Source organism: Xenopus laevis, chromosome 4L (assembly GCF_017654675.1).
Source record: "Xenopus laevis strain J_2021 chromosome 4L, Xenopus_laevis_v10.1, whole genome shotgun sequence".
Classification (NCBI taxonomy): domain Eukaryota; kingdom Metazoa; phylum Chordata; class Amphibia; order Anura; family Pipidae; genus Xenopus; species Xenopus laevis.
Window position 1 is genome coordinate 95013455 of NC_054377.1, and position 14449 is coordinate 95027903.

General features: G+C 42.6%; 1 protein-coding gene across 6 annotated transcripts in view; it reads right to left on the reverse strand.

The window, feature by feature from the left end:
* Positions 1–200: 200 nt before the first annotated feature.
* The window catches only part of LOC121393112 (histo-blood group ABO system transferase 2-like), a 65580-nt gene continuing 51331 nt past the window's right edge, over positions 201–14449 (reverse strand). For 5 of the 6 annotated variants that reach the window (XM_041590495.1, XM_041590496.1, XM_041590497.1 and 2 more), the window contains exons 3-5: positions 7594–7740; positions 3156–3287; positions 201–1300 (exon numbers count right to left, since the gene is read on the reverse strand). In XM_041590495.1, the coding sequence (XP_041446429.1) occupies positions 616–1300; positions 3156–3287; positions 7594–7740 (964 nt within the window). In that variant the 3' untranslated portion in view covers positions 201–615. The remainder of the gene's footprint in view (positions 1301–3155; positions 3288–7593; positions 7741–14449) is intronic. The other variant, XM_041590498.1, reaches the window with a different exon arrangement.

A 14449-nucleotide genomic window follows, 5' to 3' on the forward strand; every position in this document is an offset into this window, starting at 1 on the left:
TTTGATGAAGTGTGGAATATCTGGCTATTTCGAAAAGGCTTACTGCATAGACAGGTATAGCATTTCAACCACCAAACTTCCTATCCTCCCCCCCCAGTTTTCTCTCCCCCCCCCCACAATATAGTTTTTCTCATGTTTGAATATGACTATATGGTATTTCACTGCTTAACAATAAGAAACGAGAATATTCAGGATGTGAATGTATGTCAAGAAGTTCTTTATTCATAACTATATGTTTACATGTGAGAAATACATTCCATTGTATGTCTTTTTTCGGTCAAGCTTTAATAAATACAAAGTTAAAAAAAAAATGGTCTGGCAATAAAAGTACCAAATCGGCTGGCACCAAAAGGGTTAAAGATTGGCAAGCACTGGTTCCAAGTGCAATAACAGACTGGCCTAAAAATGCAGGTAAAACACTTAAATAATGACTGCGATTGCACTACCGAGGGCATTTTTTTTTTTATTCAACAAAACTACACTTCTGTGCTAAAATCAACAGTTTTATGGTGGGCAGCATGTTGGGTTGCAGGTAGAGTTGTGAGTCAGAGTTGGTAAAAATGTGGGTCTCTGGACAGGCAATTTTAGTCTTTTTCACTGCCACCGCTATGGGCCTTAGTTCCTGACTTCTTCGTGATTCTTATGCACAGCGAGGAATCTCCTCTTTTTCACCAGGTCACCATTAGGTAAGTTAGTATCCCAGATATATTCAGGAGATAGGACTTTAGTGGGTTTATTATAAAAAAGATACTTATTGAAATGAGATTCTTCTTGCCACACAGCTTCAATGTTCTTTTTCTTGTCAGCAACAATGCCTTTGTGACAAAATGTGCTAAGTTTATTAATCTCTTCTACTGTCCCCCCATAGAAAGCAGCCATGTAGTAGAAATCTCCTTCTCCATATGGTATATAGGCTGCTGATTCTGGGTTCCGATCATAAGTAAACTCATCACGTTGAGCAAGAAATAGTCCAGGGTGTATAGTGGCCACTAGATCCCCTAATATCTCTACTCCTACATGGTCATTAAATACCATATCCACATCAGCACACACCAAGTAGTCCACCTCCTTTGGCAGCCGATCATGGGTCAAGTTAACCAGGATCTGCATACGCTTCATCGAAATATCCTGCCAGCGTTTATCAGCTTCAACCTCCAGTAGGTTCAAAATGCGTCCAGCACCCAAACTTATTTTCGGTACTGCTGCAGTGTTGTCAGTGAATGCATAATATGTTACATTGTACCCAACCATAAAATGTTGTTCTGCCGATTCCAAAAATGGAAGGAGAAATCGAATATACCTAAGAAGAGACCACAGAAAGCATTTGTACAAAAATTGACTGTACCAGTAAAATTACTATTATGCAATTTGACTCACGGATTGGGCATTCTGGGCACGGATAGAAAAAAGTGTAAACTTGTTTTTTATTGATTTGAATGTCTATTTTATTTTAGAGATGTATTTACCCAATGTGATAGATGATGTTGTATCAGGAAAATGTTCCTATAATAATAAAGTGAATAATGTATCCCCTATTGTAAAATATAAAGGATATAAAGTCTTCAAGGAGTTCCTCAAGGTCAGTACTTTTTTTTTTTTATACAGGTCATAAAACTCCAGGGTGACTTTTAATATCCTCATATTTTACAAAAGGGAATACAGTATTCATTATAGTATAGCAAACAAGTTTTGCAGAGTCATGTGACAGAAATTACATTACTAAGCACCAATTAAAACTGATGACATCACTAAGCACTGATTAGAAGGATATAATTTACAGGATATTCACAGCTCTCATGTATTATATAGTGAATAAAGTACCCCCTCTTGTAAATCATAAGGATATTATAAGTTACCGAGGAGTTTCATGACCATATAAAAACACGAGGCCAAAGGCCGAGTGTTTTTATACAGGTCATGGAACTCCATGACATCAGACATAACTGATGACATCAGAACTCACCGTTTATAAGGATATAATTTACAAGATATGCATGGCTTTTGTGTATTATATATATATATATATATATATATATATATATATATATATATATATATATTATATATATATATATATATATATATATATATATATATATATATAATATATATATTAAAAACAATGATATAAAAGCAGTGATATTTAGCTTTGTAAAGCATTATCTGCCAGCTAATAAGAAATCCACTCTGTTTTTAAAGTAGAAGTTTACCAAAAATATATAATGGGGAAATTCTTTTTGTCAGTTCTCCAAATTGTCACCTGCACCTTTTATGTCCAACAACTCAATTCACTGGAAGGGGTGCCAACATCATCACAATTTCAACTGCAACCACAAAACCCCAGAGGCTCCACATCACTCCAGAATTACACCTTTACTGAGCAACATATTGGAATAACCAGAAACATTAATAAGTGTTGTTGGGCCCCTCTCCTGAAGCGACCTTCTGTGCAGACACGCGGGTGCACAAATCGCAGCAGGCCCCGAGGGGATGCGGGCCCTGGTGCAATCATACCCCCTGCTGCCTCGGGTAGTTCCGCCACTGAACATGACTCTTCTTTCGTCCATAAAGCAAATATTCAGTAGGGAGACAGGAAATCTGTTGCTTTAATGAATAATACCACAGAGGTGAAGTTGGCATAGAAGTTTAGTGATCAGCCTTTGATGGCAGATCTTAGGCTAGAGACCCTGGTTTGATTCCCTCCTTGTGACCCTAGACAAGTCACTTAATATCCTGTTGTCCCAGCATATTTAGTGTGCCTATAATGGCTGCCTTGCTTGCTGTAAAAGCACTTTGAATCCCACGGGAGAAAAAAGTGTTCTTTAAATATTTACACAAATTAAAAGAATGGCAGTGTACAAGGATGATATATCCAAGGTTACAAGGAAAATATTGCCTCCATACACTAGTAAGATGTGTATCAGTTCCAGTGTTGGACTGAGGCATCACCTCAAGGGACCCCTCATGCTGCCACCACTCCACTAATACCTCCTCTAGCTTGCTTGGCCCTGAAACCTTGCATCTTCTGCCAATCAATCCTTGTGCTCCACAGATCCCAGACAGGCAGACTGCTTGGGCTCACTGAGATGAGTGAAATTATTTTTATTATTAGTATAATTTTATATTACAGCCTGATTTCTGCCTTATTCACTTACTTTTTCACTGCAAACACAAACAGTCCAATCCTTTTGCCTTTTAACTGGTTGTTTAAAATCCGAAGGTCATATGTCCCATCCCATATAATAGGTGCGAGCCAGGGAGTGAGGACTTTGAGAGCAGCTTTCTGTCTGAAAAGCAAATTAACTGAACTGGTTAGCATTACTTGGCATATATCAGTGGTATTTAATAGGCAAGCTAAAAATAATATGCTCATTACACATTTTCTGTAGTGATTATACTGGCATGTCTTAGAAATTATGGCTAAAAGAAATGTCAAAGTAGGATTGACCTAAAATTTTCAGCACAGTGTAATGCCAAGTACCTTTTTGGGGCCCCCAGCTTAAGTTTCACTTCAAAGGAGAAGGAAAGGTTAAAACTAAGTAAGCTTTATCAGAAAGGTCTATATAAATACACTAGTAAACCCTCAAAGTAATGCTGCTCAGAGTCCTCTGTCAAAAGAAACACCACATTTCTTTCTTCTATTGTGAACACATGGGCTTATGCATAAGATTTACGGTTTTCATCTTAAACCTCCAGGGCTTGGGCTTCAGCTTGCTCAGTTTGCTCCCTTCCCCTCCCTGCTGCAATCTGAGCTCAGAGCGAGTAGGGGGAGAGACTCAGGCAGGAAGTGATGTCACAGAAAGCTAATATGGCTATATCATGTTACTTTAGCCCTCACTGGCTTTCAGCAGACACAAATGCCTGAATTCTCTCTGGGGCACACTCAATAACTCTTGTGTCCTGGGAGGGTTTTCTCTTTACCTCTCCAGTCCTTTGCAGCTCTCTCCAACACAAGGGGAATCATACACTTTCCCAGGTGCTCACAAGCACTCCTTCTCAGCTGCACACAGGCCCCTTCCCTCCACTCAAGGAGGTTTACATGTGGTCCCTCACCCTCCTCCACTCAAGGAGGTTTCTAGGGGGAAGCTTCGAGGTGTTGCTCCACACATCCTTTTAACTACAAATTTATTTGCTAATTACTTAGCTACCTACCTAGCTTAGGCAGCTGCAAACCCTTACACGGAGCAAGGAATGGAAGCCCATCCTGCTCTTTTCCATCCATTCCACGGACCCATAATCCAGCTTTTACTGAGCTGGTTCACAATTTACAGCTTTACTAGCTGCAGCAACATACTATTCCCTGGAGTTTACATCATTACAGCGTTTACAGCATTAGGCTGGTGAAATATACACAATATCGTGCCCTTTTTGCACACATACTGTATCTTACATATTCCCCCCACACACACACACACACACTGAAATCCTGATAGAAATGATTTTTCTCTTAAAGGGATTTCTATTGCTTCACTCTTTGGTTTGCATTTACAAGATGCAACCAATGTGTTTCAATCACAGTGTACACACATACGCTGCCTTGTATACCTGAATCTCATTCAGGCATGCTCATGTAGGTGATGCATTTTTTCTTCATTTTACTCCACCCAGTTATCATGCCTGAACCATGGGAGTCACTTTCAACACATGCAGTTTCACATTCTGCCACTAAGCCTGAACCTGCAGAATGAAGCAAAATTTTCCTTAGAATATCCCCAGTCAAGGAAGGTATGACTCTTTGGGTTGAATCCTGCAAGGCAAACTTACTCTATCACAGGGATCCAACACATGTATGTCTATACAATTGGTCAATCACAACTCCTGCTTTTTATCACCTGGGGAAAACACTTTGGCTGAACTTGTATCAACCCAGTCAGACACACATGCTTTGGTGCCTTTATCACCATCATGCACACTCTGCATTTTACATTTACCCACTGTAGGGTGTCCTTCTTGGTCACAGATTTGTGTCACACACACTGACACACAATCAGTTACATGCTCAGTGTGCAACCCACATTTGGCAGCATTGGTATCCACACTAACAGACAGGCACTTTCTGTTTGCAACACTCCTTCCAGGGCCTGTAGAACCGGAGTGGTGACTCACATAGGATCTGGGGTATCTAGAACCTCACAACCAGAAACCTAAGAGGAAGTTTTACATCAACTTCAATTTCCTGTACACTCACACCATGTGGCTTACCATCATTGGCCGTTATGTTATTCTCAACATACAACATTCACTGAGCTTAACACAACCCACTGCCTCTAGGGGTTCACTATCGGTGGTCTGGGAATCCCCACCTGTTCACACAACTTACTACTTTTAAAGTACAAGTCAAAAGTCCTCCCTCAGCTTGGCACTTACAGCATCACATTTTTTAAAGGGGCAATTGTCAGTTGTATGACCTGTATGCCCTTTTTACACACTTATCTTACAATATACACACATTCACCATACCTCCCAACATTTTGGAAATAAAAAGAGGGACAAAAAAGTTGGCACATGTAGCAAGGTGAATTTTTTTTGACCACTGCCATTTTTGTAGCCCCATCCCCCAATTACCATGTTCATTTTACAAATTTTAACATATTTCTGTGGTTTTTTTCAGTTATTACACTTTTACTAATGAAGGTGAATTGCCCTTTAAGCTGTGAGTCTAACTTCTCCCAAGGGACCTGTTATCTAAATTGTTACAATTACGTATTTGTTTATATCAAAATTGTTACAAAAGTATTTTATCTGAACCTCGTGGCTGTTCTGGGCTCTCTGCCAAAAGCCAATTAAGTTAGAAATATTGTTTCTTTGTTTTAGCTGTTCAGTGCAGAGAAAATCAGGACTTTCCAGTACAAACAAGTGTCTGTGGGTTGAGCTGTCAAAAGAGGGACTGTCCCACTGAAAATGGGACAGTTGGGAGGTATGCATACACATGGGAGGTATGCGTACACACACACAATCTTTTCTAATTTTGGTTCTGTACATTAACACAATTAATTTTTTTTTCTGTTTTTGCAGCTTAAGGATGGCTTGTTTCACCTGCATGGAGAGCTCCTTTGTCTGTTTACAGCTCAATGTTCCACATACAAGCACCCCCCCCCCTCAAATAAACACCAGGGCTTTTATCTGCTTCATTGATAATGACATAACAAAGGAACTGCCCACACCTGCCCATGAAATAGCCTTTGAGTCAATATCCAATTGCTTTGAGTCCCTGAAATTAAGTGATTGTGTTAAAAAAAGGCTTTAGTTCCTCACATTTTTATGCAATCATTTTGTTCAACCCACTGAATTAAAGCTGAAAGTCTGCAGTTCAACTGCATCTGAGTTGTTTCATTTCAAATTAATTGTGGTAATGTACAGAACCAGATTTAGAAAAAAAGTTGTCTCCGTCCAAATATTTATGGGCCTAACTGTACATATACATATGTATACCTTGTGTCCATAGGTACTCCTTCCTTGCAGTTCTTGTATGACTTGGAAGTAAGATGCATGCATATTTAGGTCTACATGAATATTTTCAGGTAATTTTATGCCAAAATCCAGGGCAAACACTACCTCCCCCACTGCATCTATAATTCATTCATAATCTTATCACCACCAATTCTTTATAAATAATTATGTCAGATCAACCACAGTCCTAAAATACTTATCTAATTAATTATATGTATTTTTTTGATAAATGCATGCTCGTAAAACAGTTTATTGGCTAATATATCTAAAAAGAAGAAAACATTTGAGTGTTTTATTACGCAGTGTTTGTTTTGGGTATACAGTACTTGGTGGGAAAAGACACTCCAACTAAGGAAGAGGTTTTATGCCACCAGCTGCAAATAAACCAACTTGGGCTATCAGGAGCAGATGTGTGGCTGTCCTGCAGATAACCTGTCTGAAGACACTCTTACCAGAGGTGAGTAAGAGACCTCCTATGGATTCTGTAGGTCTTGAGCACTTGGTTGGGCTAAGGAACCAGTGATGGAAACAGCAGAAGAAATGGTTGTTGAGGTGGGTCCTAAGGGCTTACCAAGCTGGAGCAGGCCATAAAAGAGGGCCACACTTTTCAGAGGACACTGAGGTGGTTGCAAATAGGTCAAGAGACATGGAAGACCACTGATGACTTAATGGGTTACTGTCTTGGAAGGTGAGGTGTAAGTGTGTGTGTAATGGGATAGTCTAATATAAATATCAAAAATTGTGCATATACATGATGTGCATGAAATGCTGTTTACTTTCTTGTAGCCCCTTTGTGGGCTGTCTTTTCCCCTTGCACAATTCATCTGTTCATCAGAGCAGGTAGGGCAGATGCATAGGCACTGGTCACTAGTTGGTAGGAGAAAAAACACAAAGCAACTTTTCCTATATTTTTAACATTAATCATAATTTTTACCTGTCAGGACATTAAAAAAAATAGCTGGGTGGATTCAGGAAACCTTTCTTTTAATGACATGTATTTTGAATACATGTACAGGTCTGTGTACAGGTACAGGAAAATACAGGTTTCCATTAAATTTTTAAAGGCACTGAATACTCACCAAATTTTGTACACAGATTTATAATGACTGAACCCGAATGAGTTCTAGACTGGAGCCACTGTACCTTATATCTGGGCGACGCAGCAGAAGTTTCCTTTCGCATTGTATTATTTCCATTTTTAAATTTTCTAGGTCATTCAAATCATCATTTTTTGTGTCTTCTACTTGTTTCTCCTGAAACACAACCTGTGTTTTCTGCATTCTAATAACACTGAAAAGGAGAAAATGTCTGTTTAGTCACCAACAGTACATATGCTACAATTCGGGTAAAATGCTGTTTGCCCTATAGAAGGAACTACTAATACAGTATATAATGCTAAAAGTGCTAAAATGGGTAAAAATATGGTGGGCAGAATTAGTCATGTGTGCACCTGTCAAACCTTGGAGTGTAAGGAACACGTCTCTGCCTAATCCAACTAGAAAACTCTGTGTATAGCCGCCGAGACTAAATCTGTTTACATGCAACATGTTTACATATAAGAAGTAGAGATGTCGCGAACTGTTCGCCGGCGAACTTGTTCGCGCGAACATCGGGTGTTCGCGCTCGCCGGAAGTTCGCGAACGTCGCGCGACGTTCGCCATTTTGGGTTCGCCATTGTTGGCGCTTTTTTTTGCCCTCTCACCCCAGACCAGCAGGTACATGGCAGCCAATCAGGAAGCTCTCCCCTGGACCACTCCCCTTCCCTATAAAAACCGAAGCCCTGCAGCGTTTTTTCACTCTGCCTGTGTGTGCTGAAGAGATAGTGTAGGGAGAGAGCTGCTGCCTGTTAGTGATTTCAGGGACAGTTGAAAGTTTGCTGGCTAGTAATCGTTTTGATACTGCTCTGTTATTGGAGGGACAGAAGTCTGCAGGGGTTTGAGGGACATTTTAGCTTAGGTAGCTTTGCTGGCTAGTAATCTACCTTCTACTGCAGTGCTCTGTATGTAGCTGCAGTGGGCAGCTGTCCTGCTTCTGATCTCATCTGCTGACTGCTGCAATAACAGTAGTCCTTGTAAGGACTGCTTTTATTTATTTTTTGTTGTTTTACTACTACTACTACTACTACTACTACTACTATAAGAGCCCAGTGCTATTAGTCTAGCAGTGTTGGGGAGTGGGACTGGTGTGCTAATCTGCTGCTCCTAGTAGTTCAGCAGCACCAACTTTAATTTTTTTTTTTTAATATTCATTTTTTTTTTATTTTACTTTTTTTTATTTTACTACCGCTGTAGTAGTGTATAAGTTGACCTTTTAGGCATTATTTGCCCTGTAGGCATTATTTGCACACTGTTTTCTTCAACCCGCCATCGAGCTGTGTGACCTTGTTCCCATTCTGTCTAAATATCCATAATATTACCGTCTCCAGAAAAAACACCGGAGTCACTTTTTTTCAAGCAGCATTCATATATTTTACGTAATCCGTATCCACCGCTGTAGTAGTGTATACGTTGGCCTTGTAGGCATTATTTGCACACTGTTTTCTTCAACCCGCCATCGAGCTGTGTGACCTTGTTCCCATTCTGTCTAAATATCCATAATATTACCGTCTCCAGAAAAAACACCGGAGTCACTTTTTTCAAGCAGCATTCATATATTTTACGTAATCCGTATCCACCGCTGTAGTAGTGTATACGTTGGCCTTGTAGGCATTATTTGCACACTGTTTTCTTCAACCCGCCATCGAGCTGTGTGACCTTGTTCCCATTCTGTCTAAATATCCATAATATTACCGTCTCCAGAAAAAACACCGGAGTCACTTTTTTCAAGCAGCCATAATATATTTTACGTAATCCGTATCCACCGCTGTAGTAGTGTATACGTTGGCCTTGTAGGCATTATTTGCACACTGTTTTCTTCAACCCGCCATCGAGCTGTGTGACCTTGTTCCCATTCTGTCTAAATATCCATAATATTACCGTCTCCAGAAAAAACACCGGAGTCACTTTTTTCAAGCAGCCATAATATATTTTACGTAATCCGTATCCACCGCTGTAGTAGTGTATACGTTGGCCTTGTAGGCATTATTTGCACACTGTTTTCTTCAACCCGCCATCGAGCTGTGTGACCTTGTTCCCATTCTGTCTAAATATCCATAATATTACCGTCTCCAGAAAAAACACCGGAGTCACTTTTTTCAAGCAGCCATAATATATTTTACGTAATCCGTATCCACCGCTGTAGTAGTGTATACGTTGGCCTTGTAGGCATTATTTGCACACTGTTTTCTTCAACCCGCCATCGAGCTGTGTGACCTTGTTCCCATTCTGTCTAAATATCCATAATATTACCGTCTCCAGAAAAAACACCGGAGTCACTTTTTTCAAGCAGCCATAATATATTTTACGTAATCCGTATCCACCGCTGTAGTAGTGTATACGTTGGCCTTGTAGGCATTATTTGCACACTGTTTTCTTCAACCCGCCATCGAGCTGTGTGACCTTGTTCCCATTCTGTCTAAATATCCATAATATTACCGTCTCCAGAAAAAACACCGGAGTCACTTTTTTCAAGCAGCCATAATATATTTTACGTAATCCGTATCCACCGCTGTAGTAGTGTATACGTTGGCCTTGTAGGCATTATTTGCACACTGTTTTCTTCAACCCGCCATCGAGCTGTGTGACCTTGTTCACATTTTGTCTAAATATTGATAATATTATCGTCTCTAGAAAAACCACTTGAGTTACTTTTTTTCAAGCAGCATTCATATATTTTACGTAATCCGTATCCACCGCTGTAGTAGTGTATACGTTGACCTTGTAGGCATTATTTGCACACTGTTTTCTTCAACCCGCCATCGAGCTGTGTGAGCTTGTTCACATTTTGTCTAAATATTGATAATATTATCGTCTCTAGAAAAACCACTGAGTTACTTTTTTTCAAGCAGCATTCATATATTTTACGTAATCCGTATCCACCGCTGTAGTAGTGTATACGTTGACCTTGTAGGCATTATTTGCACACTGTTTTCTTCAACCCGCCATCGAGCTGTGTGACCTTGTTCACATTTTGTCTAAATATTGAAAATATTATCGTCTCTAGAAAAACCACTTGAGTTACTTTTTTTCAAGCAGCATTCATATATTTTACGTAATCCGTATCCACCGCTGTAGTAGTGTATACGTTGACTTTGTAGGCATTATTTGCACAGTGTTTTCTTCAACCCGCCATCTAGCTGTGTGTATTATCGTTTCCAGAAAAAACCAACTGAGTTTTTGTTGTTGTTGTTGTTTTTTTAAAAATAATGCCAGGCAAAGGCAGGCCGCCACGCAGAGGCCGTGCTAGGGGCCGTGCTGCTATGCAATCCTGTGGCCCTAGCAAATTGCCCAGTTTTAAAAAGCCAATGACCCTGAACTCCCAAAATGCTGAAGAGGTAGTTGACTGGCTTACACAGCACACCCCATCCTCTACCGTTTCTAACTTTACCACAACATCCTCCTCATCCTCCACTGCTATGGCCACCCCACGTAACACTTCCTCCACCACCGGTGCCCCTTCTTCACTGGGGTCAGAGGAGTTATTTTCCAATGAGTTTCTTGAACTGAGTAATGCGCAACCATTATTGCCAGAAGAAGATGAAGGAGATGAGGACCTTACACCAGATTTAATTCTGGCAGAGAACACGATAGAGATGGACATAATGAGTGATGAGGAGGAGGTCCCCGCTGCTGCTTCCTTCTGTGATGTGTCAGAAGAAATTGATGCATCTGAGGAGAATGATGATGAGGAGATTGATGTTTTGTGGGTGCCTAGTAGAAGAGAGCAAGAGGAGGGTAGTTCAGATGGAGAGACGGAGAGTCAGAGAGGCAGTAGGAGAATAAGACTTAGAAGAAGCAGGGAGGACAGCCCGCAGGGATCAGTAGGGCAACAACATGTATCGGCACCTGTGTTCAGCTGGCCAACGCACCCGCCATTGCCGCCAATACCGCAAACTCCGCCAACTTCTACTGTTACCGCCAGATCGCACACTTCCAAAAAGTCAGCAGTGTGGGATTTTTTTAATGTGTGTGCCTCTGACAAAAGCATTGTAATTTGCAATGAGTGCAGTCAGAAACTGAGCCTTGGTAAGCCCAACAGCCACATAGGTACAACTTCTATGCGAAGGCACATGAGCGGCAAGCACAAAGCACTTTGGGAGCAACACCTCAAAGGCAACAGGCAAACTAAAAGCCACACTCCTTCTGGTCCAGCATCTTACTGCTCTACCTCTGCTCTCCTTGACCCGTCTGAACCACCCTCCACTCCGCCTTCCACCTTGACCACCTGTTCCCATTCCCAGTCATCTGCCACCAGCCAAGTTTCTGTGAAGGCCATGTTTGAGCGTAAGAAGCCAATGTCTGACTGTCACCCCCTTGCCCGGCGTCTGACAGCTGGCTTGTCTGCACTCTTAGCCCGCCAGCTTTTACCATACCAGCTGGTGGACTCTGAGGCCTTCCGCAAATTTGTAGCAATTGGGACACCGCAGTGGAAGGTACCCAGCCGCAATTTTTTTTCTAAAAAGGGAATACCACACCTGTACCAACATGTGCAGAGCCAAGTTACCGCATCTCTGTCACTTAGTGTTGGGCCAAAGGTCCATATGACTACTGACGCATGGTCCTCCAAGCATGGTCAGGGCAGGTATGTCACCTACACTGCCCACTGGGTGAACTTGGTAATGGCTGGGAAGCAGGGAATGGGTAGCTCAACAACAACAGTGGAGTTGGTGTCACCGCCACGGATTGCACGCGGTTCTGCCACCACCTCTACTCCTCCATCGCTCTCTACCTCGTCTTCTTCTTCTTCTTACTCTGCTGCTGGGTCCTCCTTCTCCTCCTCCACACCTGTGCACCCCCAGCTCCCCCTAGGCTATTCGACGTGCCAGGTACGCCGTTGTCACGCTGTCTTGGGGATGACGTGCCTGGAAAGCAAAAACCATACCGGATCTGTACTCCTGTCATCTCTGCAGTCACAGGCCGATCGGTGGCTGACCCCACACCAACTGCAGATCGGAAAAGTGGTGTGTGACAATGGAAGCAATCTGTTGGCAGCGTTGAGACTAGGCAATTTAACACATGTGCCCTGCATGGCACATGTGTTAAATTTAATAGTCCAACGTTTTGTCTCCAAGTACCCAGGATTCCAGGACGTTCTCACCTAGTCCAGAAAGGTGTCGGCCCATTTCAGACGTTCCTACACAGCCATGGCACGCCTTGCTGACATTCAGCAGCGCTACAACATGCCAGTCAGGCGTTTGATTTCTGACAGCCAGACTCGCTGGAATTCAACGCTCCTTATGTTGGAACGTCTGCTGCAACAACAAAGGGCCGTCAACGAGTACCTTTTTGAACTGGGTGGTAGGACTGGATCTGCACAGCTGGGGATTTTTTTCCCCCGTTACTGGGTGCTTATGCGCGATGCCTGCAGGCTCATGCGACCTTTTGAAGAGGTGACAAATATGGTCAGTCGCACCGAAGGCACCATCAGCGACCTAATACCCTTCGCTTTCTTCCTGGAGCGTGCCGTGCGACGAGTGACAGATGAGGCTGTAGACCAGCGTGACGAGGAGCTGGAAGCGCACGATTTCTGGTCGGAATCACCAGAACGAACCCAGGCACCTGCTGCAACGCAGGGAGAGGTGCCAGAAGTGGAGTCAGAGGAGGAAGGTGGCTTTGTGGAGGAGGAGGAGGAGGACCAACAGGAGCAGGCTTCCCAGGGGGCTAGTGGTGACCTTTTGGGGACCCCTGGTCTTGTACGTGGCTGGGGGGAGGAGACCGTGGATGATGCAGTCCTTGATAATGAGGAAGCGGAGATGGATAGCTCTGCATCCAACCTTGTGAGAATGGGGTCTTTCATGCTGTCATGCCTGTTGAAGGACCCCCGTATCAAGAGGCTTAAGGAGAAGGACCTGTACTGGGTCGCAACGCTACTAGACCCTCGGTACAAGCATAAAGTGTCAGAAATGTTACCAACATACCACAAGTCCGAAAAGATGCGGCATTTACAAACCAGCCTGCAAAACATGTTGTACAATGCTTTTAAGGGTGATGTCACTTCAGGAACTCATCAACATTCCAGGGGCAGAGGTGCCAGTAATCCTGCCACGAGCACACCTGCAAGGACAAAGCCCTTTGGCCAGTCTGTAACGTCAGACATGCAAATGTTTTTCTGTCCAAGGCAGCGCCACAACCCTTCTGGATCCACCCTCAAAGAACGCCTCGACCGGCAGGTAGCGGACTACCTGGCATTAACTGCAGATATCGACACTCTGAGGAGCGATGAACCCCTGGACTACTGGGTGCGCAGGCTTGATCTGTGGCCAGAGCTGTCACAATTTGCCATGAACCTCTTGTCTTGCCCAGCCTCAAGTGTGCTCTCAGAAAGGACCTTCAGTGCAGCAGGAGGGATTGTAACTGAGAAGAGAACTCGCCTAGGTCACAAAAGTGTCGATTACCTGACCTTTATTAAAATGAATGAGGGGTGGATCTCGGAGGGTTACTGCACGCCGGAAGACTTGTTCTGACTTCTATGCAGCTGTCCTTCTCTTCAAGCCTCATGACTCCACACACAGCTGTCCTTTAGCGTCCTCCTCCTCCCTCCGCCACCGTTACAAACTAGGGTGCAAACCCTACTGGTTTAATTTTTTCTGGCCTCTGTGCTTCAGTGGCTGCGACCAAAAAAATGCCTATTTTCTGCATTTATATGACATAATTTTTCTGGCCTCTGTGCTTCAGTGGCTGCAACCAAAAAATTTATATTTTCAGCATTTATATGGCATAATTTTTCTGTCAACTGTGCTTCAGTGGCTGCGACCAAACAAATGCATATTTTCTGCATTTATATGGCATAATTTTTCTGGCCTCTGTGCTTCAGTGGCTGCAACCAAAAAAATTACTATTTTCAGCATTTATATGGCATATTTTTTCTGGCAACTGTGCTTCAGTGGCTGCGACCAAAAAAT